Source organism: Microtus oregoni, unplaced genomic scaffold, assembly GCF_018167655.1.
Source record: "Microtus oregoni isolate MIOR12 unplaced genomic scaffold, Mior012 000037F_ref0000500, whole genome shotgun sequence".
In the NCBI taxonomy this organism is placed as follows: Eukaryota; Metazoa; Chordata; class Mammalia; order Rodentia; family Cricetidae; genus Microtus; species Microtus oregoni.
Window position 1 is genome coordinate 15544286 of NW_024543096.1, and position 17484 is coordinate 15561769.

General features: G+C 42.4%; 1 protein-coding gene across 9 annotated transcripts in view; it reads right to left on the minus strand.

The window, feature by feature from the left end:
* The window catches only part of Rbms1 (RNA binding motif single stranded interacting protein 1), a 225234-nt gene that overhangs the window by 130638 nt on the left and 77112 nt on the right, over positions 1–17484 (minus strand). For 2 of the 9 annotated variants that reach the window (XM_041631479.1, XM_041631477.1), the window contains exon 1: positions 1117–1472. The exons of 5 other annotated variants lie outside the window; for them this stretch is intronic. In XM_041631479.1, coding sequence (XP_041487413.1) covers positions 1117–1185 — 69 coding nt within the window. In that variant the 5' untranslated portion in view covers positions 1186–1472. Of the gene's footprint in view, positions 1–1116; positions 1473–17484 lie in introns of those variants that run through there. 2 more of the 9 variants (XM_041631480.1, XM_041631483.1) reach the window with 2 other exon arrangements.

Below are 17484 nucleotides of genomic sequence, written 5' to 3' on the forward strand. Positions count from 1 at the left end.
GAGAAGAAGATAGAAAATTATACTTTTTGACACCGTGGAAACATTTCAGATGGGCTGTTGGTGGGACATAGGTTTTTTGTTGTTGTTGTTGTTGTTGTTGTTGTTGTTTTTAAAAAAAGCAATTTAGACAGTGGGAGAAATAATCCTGTGAACAGCCACACCAGACATCACTGTCACGCATCTGGATCTTAATGGAACCACAGTTTTCAGGGAGGAATACGGTTTGCTGGTATCATTACTGGGATAACTTAATTGATCTGTCTCTGAGGATGTAGACTAGAGATTTATTATGGAGGGAAAAGATCTACAATACTGTTCAGGTTTTTTTTCCCCCCAACAAGCATTCTGCAACTGACCTCTAAATGAGTTTAACCTTTTCTAAACAGACCTACACATTTTTAACATAATTTAGAGCTAGGTTTTGTTTTCGCTGCTGCTGAGGCTATGGGATTTATCACAACATGGCTTCAGTAACCTCCTTTCAAAAACAAAGATAAAAACAAAAGACCGAAACTAAAACCTGCCGCTTGCACTCCTTTTTCCAGGCAGGGGATTCGGATCTAACCTTTTAAGAGCCTTTGGCGTCCAATCTGTTAGAAAAATGTATGAAACAAAATTAGAATAGGAAAAGGCGTGTGTATGACTCAGACGCATCCCAGTATCTCTGTCACAGGATTTCCCTGTGTTTCTAAAAACCCTGAGAAAGTGACAGAAGTTCCTGTTTTTTTTTCTTCTTCTTCTTCTCTTTCTTTTTAAAAAAATAAGAAGGGGGGCGCGCGCGAATAAATACACACACACACACACACACACACACACACACCACATACACGCGTCTTCCGGGTTCCCTATGAATCAGACAGGTTTCTTGGAGGTCCCCAGCGCAATGCTCAACGGTGTCCCCCGACTTATGCCGGGCTCCTCTGCACACAAAGGTCTCCAGGAAAATCCCAAACTTGTTGCAGGCCGGCGGAGCTCCTGGCCGCGCGCCCGTCCGTCCCACCTCTCGGCCGGTCCCGGTCCCGGTCCCCTGGGCATCTCCCCGCCCGCCGCCTTCTTCCGAGACACGGTCACCGCCCCGCGCGATCGCCGCAGGCCCGGGGAGCGCGGCAGCCTCACCTGCTTGCGGTAGGGCGTCCTGCAGCCGCCGGCGGCGCCGGGATGGCCGCTGCCGCTGGGGAAGATCATCGCGGGCGCGGGGCGCTGAGGAAAGGCGGGCCGCGGCGCTCCGGGGAACTCCCTCTTGGTTGTCCGGGCCGGCGGAGGCAGCGGCGGCCGGGGACTGGCTCGCGGCTCCCGCCCTAAAAGTGCGGCGCAGCGGCGCGCGCGGCCGGCGACTCTCGAGCAGCTCCGGGGGCCGCCGCCCTGCGTGCCATGGACCGGAGTTCGCGCGCGGTGCCGGCGGCAGCGGACGAGCAGCGCCGCCGCGTCCCCACCTCCCGCCGCCTCAACCACCGCCCCGAGAGCGCGCCGACCGGGGGCGGGGAAGCGGCCGCGCACCGCCTAGTGCCGCGCCCAGCCCTCCCGCGCCTCCCGCCCGCCCGCCGGCTTGCCTGCTCTCCGGCCGCGCCCGCCTCCCCGGCCTCGGCCCCCGCGCACGGCCTCCCCGGCTGGGGCGGTAACCCGGACTGCGCGGCGCCCCCATCCCGCGCAATGGTTGGGTCTGGCGCCCCGCGGGCCGCACATTCCTGGGAGCAGCCACCCCAGGCCCTTCCTTTGGCGACGCGTCGCCGGGGCTTCGCGCCCCACTTGGTGGCCCCTTTTAAGGGCATCGCTTTGGGAACCGCTGGAACACCTGGATAGGAAGCCAACTGGCCGCCTTTTCTTTCATCTTCCGCATGAGTCCCTGTTCCAGAAAAGGCGCGGATAATTACTCCCACTTCCCGGTACAAAATCAGCCTTCCAGCACACCTCTTCGTCCCCCAATTCGCATACTACACTTTTGTAGAGCAAACGGGTTTTTCTCTCCGGTCCCTCACCCAGAGACGCCCAGCAAAGTTTTCAATTTCATTCTTGTGCCACAGAGGAAGAGTTTTCCTTCAAAACGACAGTATCAAAAAGGCAGTGAAAAATCATACAAGCCATCTGAGTGGGAGATGTGCCCTTCCTGAAAACGATATTAATTGGAACAAGAATGCGCCCTCAACTTAGTTATTAAATACGACAGGGCAAGAAAGGGACAAAGACAGGAGTAATTTCCTTTGTTCCCAGGTTGAAAAAATAAATAAAAACTGCTTCTCCCGCGGCTCTTTTCTCGGGATATATCAGGCTTTGAACCTGTGTGATGTAGAAACCTCAAAAGCGAGTGGTCATGACATGCATGCCATTTCTGGGTAGGGTACTATGACTGATTGCAGTCTTTAAATTGGCGGACTCCCTAGCAAGTATTCCGGGATTACAGCCATGGTGTACACACACACACACACACACACACACACACACACACACACGTCTTCCTTGGCTTCTAACATCTTCCTGGAAAGGCCCATCTGCTATGATAATGAAAAACCCCAGCTTCTCTAACAAGTGAAGGGACTCAACTTCTGGCTGTCACCATGGAAGCCCTGAATGTCGGCTTTCTAGCAAAAGTGAGGCCATTCAGAGGCCTTTCTGACAACAGCAAGTTTTGAAAAATAGACTTCCCAGATATCCTGCTGGTGACTTGGCAAACTGCTTCCATGTTCCCCAAAGCTCCAAAAACGTAAAGCGATAGATAGTAAAGTCTCTCCTACTGAGAGCAACACACACACACACACACACACACACACACACTCCCAATTCTTTTCAGGTATTTAAAAAAAGGAGAAAAAGAAAAGATAGGGTCCTTGGTGCACAATGGGCAAGTAAAAACTTTCTCCATAAAATTTACGGGATCTCTGCCCCTTAAAGAATTTAAAGATTACAGAACAGCGGGCCTGTGCAGCAGTGGGGATACCGGAGTTATCTTCCACTACTCTATGCATGCAGTTGTGGTCTTTTCTCATTATGACCCAGCACAAATATAAAGTGGAGAGATTTAGTTCCAACTGTTCAGGTCGAAGGCACCTTTTCCGGAGGACTTACTAAGCTCCACACACACCCTGTCCCCTCAGCCATCACCACGATTCCAAACAGTCATCTATGGAAAAGGCCCCATGCACAACCTCAGTTGTCACCACTGGTCTCTTCGGAAACCACAATCAAAACCACAGAAGAACAGTATTAATTTTTTTATGGTTTTCCCCTCAAGTCATGATGCACTTGCTGGGTTCTGATCCACTGGATGCTGTTCTGTTCCGAAATGCTAACACTCGATTGGAGTGTAGTTCTCTAGTGATAAAATGTTAGCTGATAAAAAAAAAAATTAAAGAGACAACAAAAAAATATTCTGATGCTAGTAGAATGTGCTCCCATCCCTCCCCCAAAAATGAAAGAACGAGAACTGACTTTAAGACTAAAAATATCTAAGAATTGATATGTAGTTTGTAGTGTCACATAAACTGCTTAATAAAGAGAAAACATAGGACATATTTAAAAAACAACAACATCAAAAAAATGTACATTTGGGTTCAAAAGTTCCAAACATCAAATAGACTGAGACTTTAGCTACAGAGCATTAATACAAACAAGAGAAGATTGATCTTCCTCAAAATGCATAAAAGGTAACGAGGTCACTCATATTCAAAATACTCAACTTAAGGGAAGTAACAGGGATGTGAAATCATGTATATAACATATACAATCAATTCTTGATAATCCATGAGCACAGAGCTGTAAGAGCAGTGACAGGGATGGAGTCTAGTGAGGACCCGTTAGAAAAATGAACTTATTATTTTTTTTAAAGGCATGTATTTTAAAACAAAAACTGAAGAAACAGTTTGGAGAGTCAGACTTCAAAGGTGAGAATCAAAGGTGAGAATCGGTGCAGTGGATCTAGTCCTCTTTGCAGGGAAACTGAGACCGCAGTGGCCTGAGCTGTACACCTCCTCCTCCCCCACCCTCGGCCCTAGGTAAAGCTGTGGGAACCTGACCCAAGGGGCAGGCAATCCACAGACTGGCCAGTGACCTATGATCTGGGTGGGATCGAAAACATGAACTCGCCGATCTGACTCTCACCCATGGGAATTTGATTCAGAAAACTCCTAGGGCTAAACCAGTTAGGAAAGGGACAGAAACAGAGAGAGTGCCTGAGGGTAGAGAGGGAGGCCACGACAAGCCAAAACCATATGCGAGCCAAGGTTATGAGGAAGCAGAAACTATGAGTAAACAGGAAGCTGAGTGGCAGCAGACAGCAGGCTAGCAGAGCAGACACCAGGAGCCCTGAGCCCTTGGTGGTGAGATAGATGCTGGAGGGAGCTGCTGTCCCTGGAGATGCTTAGGCTCCTCAGAGTAGCAGCCCCTCAGACACCATATATGCGCTTAAACCACACCCCTGGTTAGATTAATTGAAAGAATTTCTTGTCTCTTTATAATACAGGATGCAAAATTAAAAGCAGAGCTGAACAAATCTCTCTATTTCAGTTCCCCACTTGCTCGGCGCACGATTTGGAGCAAGTTTAGTTGGCCTCTCAGCGGCTCAGGTTGTCTTCACAAGCTTGCTGTTCGTACAGTGTTACATCAAAAAGGTTCCGGGCTCAATAAATGGCAGCTGCTACTGTTGTCCTCCCGGTTTTATAGCAGTGGAGGGTGGTATAATAATATCTCATGCTTGCATAGTAAGCCTGGAAGATCATCGAAGAAAAGAGGCGAGTGTACATTGGCTCTCCATGGCAAGTACCAGGTGCATTTAGCCAAGGGGAGGTCATTTCAACGCGCGTTTGCTGGACGGCTGAATGAAAATGCCTTCTCAGGCTATCTAACTACAGAGGACAGAAACAAGAAAACGGTTTGATGCAGTGTCTGTTCCAAGAGCCTAGATCGCCTAAAGAGTTTCTCTATCTTTTGTTCTCCAGTGTCCTCTCAAGAAACCATGTATTAGAATGCAACCATTTCATGAGTAGCAAGACGGAGCATTCTCTAAGATCACACCGTGGGTCAGATGAAGTGTGCACACCGGGATAATGACAATGGAGCAACCAGGACAAGCAGAAGCCTGTGAGCTGGTAGGGGGGATGAGACACGGGTAATGATGCCTTCTGTGATAGCAAAGAGCTTGCACAACTGGAATTTGAGGGTGACATTAAAAGACATTCATCCCACAGAAACAATCTTAAAACAAGACTCTGGTTTTTCAAGTTTCATGAACATAAAGACTCCAGGAGGGGAGAGGGGTTATAAACCTTACAATGCAGAGGAGAAAGGAAAAGGCAGGGAACACAGATTCGCCTACCTGTTGAGGCCCTAAGCAATATCAAGAGTAGTCTTAAAAATTGAGGCCTGCATAGGGTTCAAAGCCTGAACCCTGAAACTCTCTCAAGATCTGTAATGTTGCATTAAAAAAAAAAAAAAGACCTATCTCAAGTTCCTAGGTAAGGTTCTGTAACCCTGGCAGCAGTAATACAAGGCCTTAAGTGGTAAGTGCTGGGCAAGTGGGCTAGACTGTAATGTGCTTGTGGCAGTCCACAGCAGGGGAGATCGATACAGGATACAACATGGGTGTGGAATACTCGGCTACATAAATGTTTTGTTTGGGAGCATGTTCAGAAGGAAGCCCTGTGCAGAAGACTAGGAAAAACAGACACAGACAAGGTCTGTGGGGTCATCAGAGCTGAGCTCACTGCTGGGGAAGAGTCAAAAGCCCACGGGTTCCGACCCCGATACACACTAGTATCCATAGTGCTGAGTGGAGTGACTAAGAACCAAAGCAAGCAACCAAAAACAGTGCGGCCGAGGGATTTCTCAGTTTGAAAAGTGTCTACCGAGGAAGCTTAGCATGCGTTTGGTCCCCACACTAGTGTGGTGGAGCACAGTTATAACCCAAGGCTGAGGCAGAATCGAGCAGCTCCTCGGGCCTGCCGACCACCCAGGCTAGCCTAACTGGTGAGCTCCAGGCAAACGAAAGACCCTGTGTCAAAAGACGTGGTTTTAAGGATGACTCCCAAGGTTGTTTTCTGGACCCCACATGCCAGCATCTGCACAAGCACGTGTATGAACCCACCCACGCATGCACATTTGTGTAACCAGAAAGACACAGACAGTGGGGTGGCGCCAACTTCTAAAAGGCTGTTCAACAAGATGAAAACAACATTCCCCTGTCAGTAAAGAATGGGTCTACAGTGGGCTCTGTCCGCATGTCACACACTAAAACACTGGAAGGACCCTGTTTTATTTGGGTCAAATTGGAAACCAAAAGGAAAAATAAATTTTTTTCAACGTTGTTGCAAATCACAACCCTTAGTGTATAAAATATTGGTGTAAGTTGTTCACATAAAAAAATAATCCCATTTAAGAGTATGTTTAAAAGCTCACAAACTTCTGACTGACTGCTAGCAAAATAGAAGTAAAAATATGAGGTCAACAAATTCCTTATATTTCCATTTTTATACAAAATAGAGTTAGGAAGTACCCTCTCTCTGAAATAGAACCATATTTTCTAGAATGTACTATTTTGCTTTATATATATAAAGTTGCACGTCTTTTTCCAGACTCAAAGGCTCCCTGGAGATGTACAAACTCACACATACAGAAATGAAAGCACTACAATAAAATAAAACTGCAGCTGTATGTCTAGAATACACACAGAACACCATGAACACAGCCATATGCTGATGACGCTTAGGAGAACCCATGCTTGGATTGCTCCGAAATCACTCCTAGTGAGCAAAGCAAAGACAAGAGTTTGGCCCAAGTGCAGCCTATCTGCATGGATGATTAACTAATAATGGCTGTCATTTACTGTGTCATTTCACACAAACATACTACAGACACAACACATGTCAGAATGCCTGTCTTTTTTTACCCAAAGTCACAGATCCAATCGATAGTGCAAGTGGGGTTTGAACTTGGATTTCTCCATTCCAAAATTAAATCTGATGTCTATATTACTTCTAAGTATTAATAAAGTTTATGTGTGTGTGTGTATTATGTATTATAACACTCTCTTACAATGTTGGGGCATGGCCATAGCTCCCATCAGCCACAGATCTAGGGAACAACCAATCCTCTGAAGTCCCTTGCATTACCAAGTCATGCTGTTCACTAGATTAAACCTACGATATGCATTTTCGATTTAGGACACATTGGAGTTGCCTTGGGCTGATTAGAGTGCAACCCTATTTTAGGTTAAGGAGATCTGGACACTGAACTTCTTATTCAGTTGACTTGGGCAAACCGTGCACTGTTAGAAAATATTTTGAATGGTTCAGATATAAACTCTAGCTTCAACCTACTACTTAGATCTCACTTTACTAATGGTTACTAAGGCGGGCTCTCTGGCCACCCATTTTATTTGGGGAGACAACTGGAGGGATGGAATTGTGATAGAGGCAAGAAGGACTATCTTCCACAGGCTGGCATGACGTTAAGAAACTTCCAGAATTCTTAAATGAAATTGGCAACATGCTTTCCCTCAAAAAGCCATAGAAGACATATTTGAGATTAGTTTAATTGTAAAATTATATGTCAACCAAAACCTTAACTACCATTGAAGACATTTATTTCTATGGAAAAAAACATGCTTCAAAATTTTTTAAAGTTATAAATAATTTGGATGCAGTTATTACTCTCAGCTTGAAAATATTAATACAAATTAAAAGATCACTTAAACTTCTGGATATAAAAACTCTAAAAGGTATATTCCTCCCTATGTGTTTTAATAAAAACAATAGATAGCTTGGTCTTTCTAAAACAAAACAGAACAAAATCGTTCAAATGAACAAGTTAAAACTTGAGTATTTTCTACTTTTTTTTTTTTTTTGGTTTGCATGACAATGAATTTGTACCTGTAGCTCATACGCTATAGAAAAAAAAAAAACATCAAGTCTTTGAGCCGGGATAAGGTGAAAGTCACTTTCACACACTGTGAATTATTGATTTCCTGAACTACCCACATGGAAACATCTATCTTCTACCCTCTTCACTGTGGAGACCTAGTATGGGAGCTGCTGGACGACGAGCAGACCTATAAAAGTCTGAGGGCCTGCTTTCAAACTATCTCAGATAACTCAAAGAAGTTTCCACAAACTGTAGTTAAACTCATAAGTTCTGAAGGAAAGCTATCATTACAGGGTAATCTCTGAAATTAGTAAGATAATCATCTCTGCACGTGAGCACACTGGGGCAAGAGTAACAGCTGGGGAAAGGAGGGGGGGCGTTCCTAATCGCACCCACCTCTCTGCTATGGCATCTTCAAAGAGACAGAAAGTAGTTGGGAAGGTGAACAGAGCTTGTCAAAACTAGAGCCAACATCTTTAAATCATGGAAAACAAAATGAATTCAAACCTGGAATAGCCACCTCCTTTCCATGAGTAAAATTCTGTTAGATGAATGACAACTTTGACAGTGCACAGCAAACTGTACCTGGGACAAACAAACCCCACGTCACCTGGGAAGGGTGAAAAGGTTTGTTATAAGACAATGCTAAACATCAGGGCAGGTCTCTAATAGGTGTTCAGCTCAAACATTCCAAACATGAAAGAAAGCCAATGAAAAGTTCCTTTTCTCTTCAGTTGCTGAGCTCGTTATTAAATTAGGTCTCTTTCACCTGAAGAGGAAGATGTTGGAATAATTAATGACGTCCTTCATGGAAATGAGACTGCTGGAAAGCTTTTCGTTCTCCAATGAATTATAAAGTTCAAGCCAGAATAAATAGCATTACAAGTGGATTTCTACTCAGTTGAATATGTATGAAGGCAAACTTTCCAACATTAGGAAATGTAGCTTAGAATCCTGAAATAGGATACCTTAAGGAGCTTACATAAACTCCCCCCCACCCCAAGTGTTTTTAAGAACGACAAATTCGGGGTTCTCTAACACACTTAACACATGGGGTATAGTGACGACAGACCTGTGTCAAATTGATACTCCCAAGGTGAAGGGAAGGCAAGTGAGGAAATTCTGGGGTTGTCATGACAATATGACTGCTCATGACATCAGCAATTCCTAATTCCAAACTGTAAGGACACTCCTAGAACACTCAAGTCATATCAAGCACATAGTCCCTGAACCACCGTCCATCCAACCACCAACCTAACATTAACTACAGTGGTTGAGAGAATGATGCTGCTAACCACAGAATTATGGTAAGAATCCAGACTCTGCTCACAGAGAGAGGCAAGAGGAAGTGGACAACTTCTGAAGACATCAGAATATTTCAGACACATCAACACACATGTATTCATGGTTGTAGGCATAATATATGCATTAACATGTTGCCATTCATAAAAATATTTTATCATTCCATTAAAGACTCAAGAGATGTTGGCAGGGCAGATGTCTCCACGCTTCTCTGTGAACAGGCAGTTAGGCAACTTGCCAAAAGTCATGAAGGCCAAAAGTACAGAATTTCAAGGCTAGAAAGAATTGTTATAAGGGTAAATCCCTTGTCTAACATACAATAATCATTTGACAAATATTTTTAAAAGTAAAGGTAGGATTATTTTATTTTATTACATGTATTTATTTATGGGGCTGCATGTGCTCTATATGTAGAGAACAGAGTTGGTCCTCTACTCCCATGTTACGGGTCCTGAGGAGAGAAATCAGGTCATCAGGCTTGATGCCAAGCACCTTTACCTTTTGAGCCATCAGATGAACCCTCGACAAGTACTTCAGTGATTGAATGAACACTGCTCTCTCTCCTTGGACACACAAACTATGATGAATGTCTCACATCGCTCTGAAGTTGCCCACATTTATAACAAACTTCAAGGCTAAACCACCTCTGGAAACATCACTCCTACTCCAGGGCCAGATTCTATGTCCTTTGGAGATTTATAAAGTAATGTTTCTGTGTTCTATATCCTTATAAAGTGCGGTAAAGTCATTTTTGGTGGGGTCTCCACAACCTCCTGGGATTGCCCAAGCAGTGCGTAAGTACTTTGATTTTTTTTAAATTTATTTATTTATTAAAGATTTCTGCCTCCTCCCCGCCACCGCCTCCCATTTCCCTCCCCTGATCAAGTCCCCCTCCCTCATCAGCTCGAAACTTACCATACTGTCCTTCATCAGGGAGGTTTTGTTGGCTGAATAAATGGCAGGACAAGCTAACTTTCTTACATAAATAAGTAAATGGTAAAGTGGCTGTTTTATTCTTCAGTTCAAGACCATGAATACATGAGTCAGAAAGAGCTGAATATCAGAGAAGTGATCAAATCTTGGAGAATATATTTTACAAATGGTGTTACAGTGAATCTTTGCTTTAATTTCTCGACTATTTGGGATCTAGAGAGAGATTATAGCACTGCTGCATTTTGTATCTGTATGTGACATTTTAAAAAAATGATTTTTATTTGTGATTATGTACACAGGAAAGCAGGTTCCCGCGGAATCCAGGAGAGGTTGTTGAATCCCTTGAAGCCTGAGTTGTAGATGGTTGTGAGCTGGGAACCAAATGTGGGTTTTCTACAACTGCTCTTCATTGTTAACAGTCTGTCAGGGCCCTCCCAGTAGGAGACGTTTAAAGAAATGGAATTCTGTAAAATGGCCTCTCTTGACCTCAACCGTTGGGAGTCAAAAACAAAAAATCTTCTTGCTTTCCTTTTTGGATAAAAAAGAAGTGTCTTCCTCATGTCTCTGCCACCAATGTCTTATAAATATTTAGACATTAACTCTACATCATGTAATCTAAGACATTACTGATTATAAGTGCCCAAAGTTACTGAGACGCTACCATTAAAAATAAGGTAGATGACAGTAATTACAGGACACCATAAACTATAATGCATACTAATTTCAAAGGGCTTGATATTTGAAGGGTGAGTCTTACTATCAACAACATGGTACACAGGTGCTGAGCACACTTCATACACATAGACACAAGTGTCTTTTTCATTCATAACTTATATTGTAGGAGCATGTTCTCACAGACACTCATGGGAAAGCTTCCTCGGAACTAAGAGCACAGAGGGAATGAATCACACACTCAATCCCACCGAGGAGAAAGACAATAGCAGGAGCGGGCAGAGGGCATCGGCATGAGAACACTTCTCCTCCTCTCCCCAGAAACACCATCACAAAGAGCAAGTTAAGCTGTGTTTCCTTCCTCAGCCATTCCCTCACCATCATACCCATGATCTGTGCAGGCATTTATATCACTAGAAAAATTAAAGGGAGTTGAACTTAAATCTGTTTAAGTCTTTGCCCAACTCTTCTCCACGTACTGCTGTTAGTGCTTTGGAAGGTACCAATGGCAGATACAGGTGGAGATAGGCCCACCCTTTCCTACGACACAGCGTAATTCCATCTTACTCCTCTCACAGATTCCCATCATCTCCAGGACCTGGTGTGGCCGTTCTCAGTCGTCCTAGGGCTTCAGATTAGAAAAGGAATTGTTGTATAATCACAATAAGTCAGAGAAAAGACATATATGAAATGGCTATCACCATCCTTAAAACAGAGAGAATGACAACATGGAGGAAAACCCATCACTTTACAGACAAGGCAAGCCAGCTATGGGCAGAGCTTTGTTTTTGGAGCAACACCCATCACATAAGGACTCCTGCGTCCAGGAACTGACTGGCCTTCTGGCAGTTCTTCCCTGGCCTTACAGGGCTCTCCTTATCATTTCAATGCTGTGACCCACAAGAAAAAGCAAAACAGACTGGTTTTAACCAAAGCTTTGGGATTAGCTATAAATTTCACTTACCTGTAAACATTCTGCTGTTACAAGTGAAAATTATCATTGTTCCAACCCTGAAAATCATCTTAAGATATTAGGAACACACCTAACAAAAGATATATACCAAGCATTTAACTCAGGACTTGGTACACAGAAGTATTCAAATGTTAGTTCATTAATGTGTAAATTAACGACGGAGCAGTCTCTTCTAAAACTATGTTTTAGGGGCTGAGGATACAGTACAGTGGTGGAAGCTTGTCTGGTACTCACAAGGCCCTGAGCTCAACTTCCAGGACTGCAAAAGCAAAACCATGAGTATGTAAGAACTATCCCAATATGTGTCGTTAGAAACATTAGAAACAAGGCTGCTTACTGAGGTCCATGTTAAATCAATAACAAGTTAAAAATTCTCATCTGTCAGTAAAAGTTCTCAGGATTAAAACTTCTCATCTGTCAGACAAAACTTCTCAGTATTAAAGAGTATCACTTATCACTTCAGAGTCTCTAATTTACAACCTCTGGAGTAACTGAAAATATATTCTAATTTAGAGGCTCTCATAAGGACCTAAAATTCATGCACGCTGTGGGATGGGTAAATCATTAAATATAATCCTACTGCAAAACACCATCAACGCTGCAAGAATTGTTCTTTCTTCTCATCTACGTCAGTCAGTGTCACTTATTCTAGAAAGTTACCGCTTGGGTTTCTGGTGACTAGTAGATTATTTAAAGCCGGTGTACAAACCCTAGCAATAGACAGTCAGATGATTCGTTCCGCTCTATCACACAACTCCAAACATCCCTACACAAAAATAAGAATGGCCAAATTGTTGATGACTATTTGAACCTGTTATTGTTTCTACTCTCATATGTGGATGGCGTCTTCCACGGTTGAAGTAGCTGTAGCTGCTAAGAGCTTACAAACCGCTGATGGTAGTATACAAAATCTGACTTTCAAGATGTTCCAGACAATTGAGGTGAGCTTATTCTTAGTGCTGTTTTATGTAGGAAGTGACCACACAGAAGATGGTTTTCTCTGAAATGCCCATTTTCCCCTTTCTTAATTGAATTGTCCCAGAAGAAAGAAGGAAAGAAATAGAGAAAAGCCATTTAAAAAGTTGAGACGTATAATTATATAAGAGCCAACGGTGACTCCATTTGGAAATGCTATAAATTTAAGGGATGAAACAGAGAGGATTCAGCTAATTTCCATAATTAATAGCAATCCCTCACCCTGACTACTTCTAAATTAGAACTCTGTGATTCTTGCTGACTCTTTTCCTTCTCCACCTCTTTTACTCATTATATTCTACAAGCCATAACTACTAGTCTCTTCCGTTTTCTCCTGTGACCTTTCCTTATTCAGTCCAAATGCTACATCCTAAGCTTTTGAAACAGCTTTTCATTGCCACTGGCTGTTCATTCTACCTTCTAAAACACTCAGGCACAAGGCACTCCACTCTGACTCCCCTGTCCCTTTAAGTCTATTTCAGCTACTCCTCATGCTTTTGGCTACCCATTGATTTCTCAGCTACTCCTCATGCTTTGGCTACCCATGGATTTTCCAGCTACTCCTCATGCTTTGGCTACCCGTGGATTTCTCAGCTACTCCTCATGCTTTGGCTACCCATGGATTTTCCAGCTACTCCTCATGCTATGGCTACCCATGGATTTTTCCAGCTACTCCTCATGCTTTGGCTACCCATGGATTTCTCAGCTACTCCTCATGCTTTGGCTACTCATGGACTTCTCAGCTACTTTCATGCTTTGGCTACTCATGGATTTCTCAGATACTCCTCATGCTTTGGCGGCCCATGGACTTGCTCCTTCCTGGCTCTGAGCTTTGCCAGGAAGCAGCTTCTCTTCTTCCATCCACCAGATCACACTCATGCATCTCTCAGTTTTACTTTGTTAAAAATCACAGCTCATGGTCTGCCCCCTCTGAGCTTTTCCTGCTCTCCTTTCCCGAGACTTCTTGCTTTATTTTTTTAAGGGCTGTCTTAATACATAAATTAGGCCATCTTACTACACAACACATTGTACATTATGAATTCCCTTGAGGAAATGCCAAGACACTGCATGCACTTTGTACTATTTGCTCTGTGGAAAGGCATCCAGCAAGAGAGTAGTACATGCCCAGCGACCTGGCTGCACCGTAAATCAGTTCCTTCCAGTCTCCTTGCCAGTCCAGTACTCTTGAGAGTCTCTGTAAGCTACCACCAGCGCCTGTGGCTCAGTCCTTAATGATTTAAGACCAAAACTGATAAAGACACACACTTTCATCCTGACTCTCATATAGAGAATGAGCCAGAAAGTGGTTCCAGGGACACAAAAGATAGGTGCGGATAACCTCAGTGTCCTTTCTGTCTGTCGATCATCCATCCATCCAACCACTATCCACCCAACCACAAATCTACCTTTTCTTATTATTAAAAAAAAATCTTTGCTATAAGATATATACAAAACACAGCTTCTTGAACTAAGAAGTTTGGGAATAACCAAATATTTTCTTTCTCTTGAGCGAACATTTACTTATTAAAATACAAAATAGCACCAAATGTATTTTCAGAATGATTGACACAACCAGGAATTATTTTCTTTCATGACACAGCCCCTTGAAACTCCGATGGTTGATTTTTTTTTCAAAGCATCTGCTTCTGCCTTCTTCCTCTTTAACACAAAGCAGTAGAGTTCTCTGAGGACCACTTTAGCTCACTGCACCATCTACAAACTGCTGCTATTGCTATCATAGAATAGTAGACAAGCATAGGCCTTCAATAAAAACTATAACAAAAAATAAAAGAGAATATAAATTTATTAGCTTAGCAACCTTCATCTAAATCTACAGCTATACAAAAGGAAACTGAATACCTACCTTATCACTTTTGTGAGGAAAAATAATTATGAAAATCATAATATAATTAAATTATAATGGTAAACTATCATCTTTTATCATCAGCAAAATAAACCTTCTTCAGATAACATAAGCACACCGAGAAGAAGTTTTCATAAGTGACTTTATTTCACCTAAAATTCCAGACTTGTCTTTGCATCATAATTCCAGCATCCAGGAGGTTGAGATAGGAGGAGCACCATCAGTTTAAGGCAAGCTTGGGCTATACAGACAGACCTTGTTTCAAAAGAAGAGAAAGAGGAAAAAACTAGAAAACATCAAAATATTTACTATGATCAAGTTGGCTTTATCCAGAGATGCAAGGCTGATTTAATTTACTCAAATTCATAAGTGTAATAGGTCATATATAAATGGACTTCAAAGACAGAAATCACATGATCATTTCAATAAACACAGAAAAGTCCTTTGGAAAAAAGACAGAATCCCTTTATGATATAAGCTCTAGGAAGAATAATGTTAGAAAGGACATACATCAGCATCATAAAGGCTCTGTTTTCAAACCTGTAGTCAACGTTATGCTAAATAGAGAAGAATCTGAAGCAATCGTATAAAAATCAGGACTAAGATAAAACTGTTCATTCTCTCCACTCCTATTCAAAACAGTGTTCTACAATCTTGCTTGAGCAATAAGACAAAGGAAGGAAATAAAATTGATTCAAATAGGAAGAGAAGTAGTTAAGCTATTCCTGTTATCAGATGATGATACTCTACTTATAAGACATTTAAAAAGCTCCATCACAAACCCCCAGAACTTATAAATAGCAAAGTAGCAGGATACAAAATTAACACACACACACACACACACACACACACACACACACACACACACAGAAATCAGCAGTCTTTCTATATACCAATGAAACACCCTGGAAGAGAAATCAGAGAAACAATTCCATTCACAGTAGTCTTAAAGATGTATTATCTTGGAATAAACCCCACTTAGAAGCTGGAGGGCCTCTACAATGAAAACTTTAAAACTCTGATGGAAGAGCTCCAGGAAGATACTATCAGATGGAAATACCTCCCATGCTCATGGACTAGAAGAATTAAATATTCTGAAACGATTCTCCTACCAAAAGCAATTTATGGATTCAATGCACTCCCAACCAAAGCCCCATGCTATTCTTCAGAGAAACAGAAAAACAATTTTAAAATTTACATGGATGTTCAAAAGACCCTGGATAGGCAAGGCTATTATACTAAACGGATTATCATCGCCTATCTCACATCATATTACAGAGCTGTAGTAATGAAAAACATGGTACCAGTTCAAAAACAAACACATATGTCAATAGAACAGAATAGAACACTTAGACGCCCAGATATATGTCCATAAAATTACAGCCACTCACTTTTTCTTTCTGAGAAAGATGCCAAAAACATACAGTATAGAAAAGACAGAATCTTCAGCAAATTGTTGAGGACAGTGTATGTCTACATGTGGAAAAATGAAACTATATCCTAATCTAACACACACACACACACACACACACACACACACACACACACCTACAAATCAATCAATGACCTCAGCATAGAACCTGAAACTCTGAAAAGGCAGGGAATATGCCACAAGATAAGACACAAGTAAGGACCTTCTACATGTGGCACAAATCAAACAGGAAGGCCAACTATTGACCAATGGGATCTCTGAAATAAGAAGGGGATGGTTGACTGAATCATTAGGCACACAAAATAATAGCCCACGACATGGAAGAAAATCTTTGCCAGTGACACATTCAACAGAGGACTAGACTATACAAAGGACTAAAATATAAATATAAAATCAAGGAAAAAAAAACAACCCAATCAAAAATGGGGACTGTAGCAATGCCTAGTTAAGAGCACTGGTTGCTCTTCCAGAGGATCAAGGTTTAATTCCCAGAGGACAGCTCACCACTATCTTTAATTCCAGTTCCAGGGGATCTGGTACCTTCTTCTGGCCTCTACACGTTCCAGGCACACATGTGGTACACAAAGGTACATGCAGGTAGAATACCCACACACAGAAAAATAAAACAAATGGTCTACAGATCTGAACAGGGAATTCTGAAAAGAATAATTCGAAACAGATAAACAAACATGTTAAAAAAGCATTTGCCATCATTAGCCATTAGAGCCATGCAAATTAAAACTACCTTTAGATTCCATCTTATGTTAGTCAGAATGGCTAGCACATGACAATCAAACGTTGGTGGAGATGTAGTGAAAGAAGTATCCTTACTCACTGTTGGTGGGAGTATAAGCTGGTACAGCCACTATGGAAATCAGTGTGGAGGCTCCTCCAAAAGCTAGAACCTACAGTTACCATACAGTGCAGCTATACCACTCCTGGGCATATATCCAAAGGACCCTGTCTTTTACACAGAGAGGTACATGCTCACTCATGTTTGTTGCTACTCTTTTTCACAATAGCTAGGAAATGTAATTGGCCTATATGACCATAAGCTAATAAATGGATAATGAAAATATAGTATGTAGACACCACAAAATTTTTGTTAGCTGTGAGGAAAAAAAATGAAATTTGCAGTTGAATGGAATGGATAGAACTGGTCAAAGAAGAGAAAAGAATGAATGAAGTATGAAGTAACACAGACTAGGAAAGATAAATGTTGCATGTGCTCTTCCAGAGAAAGAGAGAGAGAGAGAGAGAGAGAGAGAGAGAGAGATGCTAGCTCCAAAACTATAGATTTGTGTGTTTACTCTGGAGTACCTGCAGAAGCCAGGAATCTAGAAGGGCATGAAGGACGCCTTAAGGGAGGGGGTGGGGAAAGTATTGCATAGCTAATACAAAAAGTAGAGTATATGGACAAGCATTACTCTGTAAGCCAAAAAAAAAAAAGTTATAAAATATCCTGCATGGCTAGATCCTACTTTC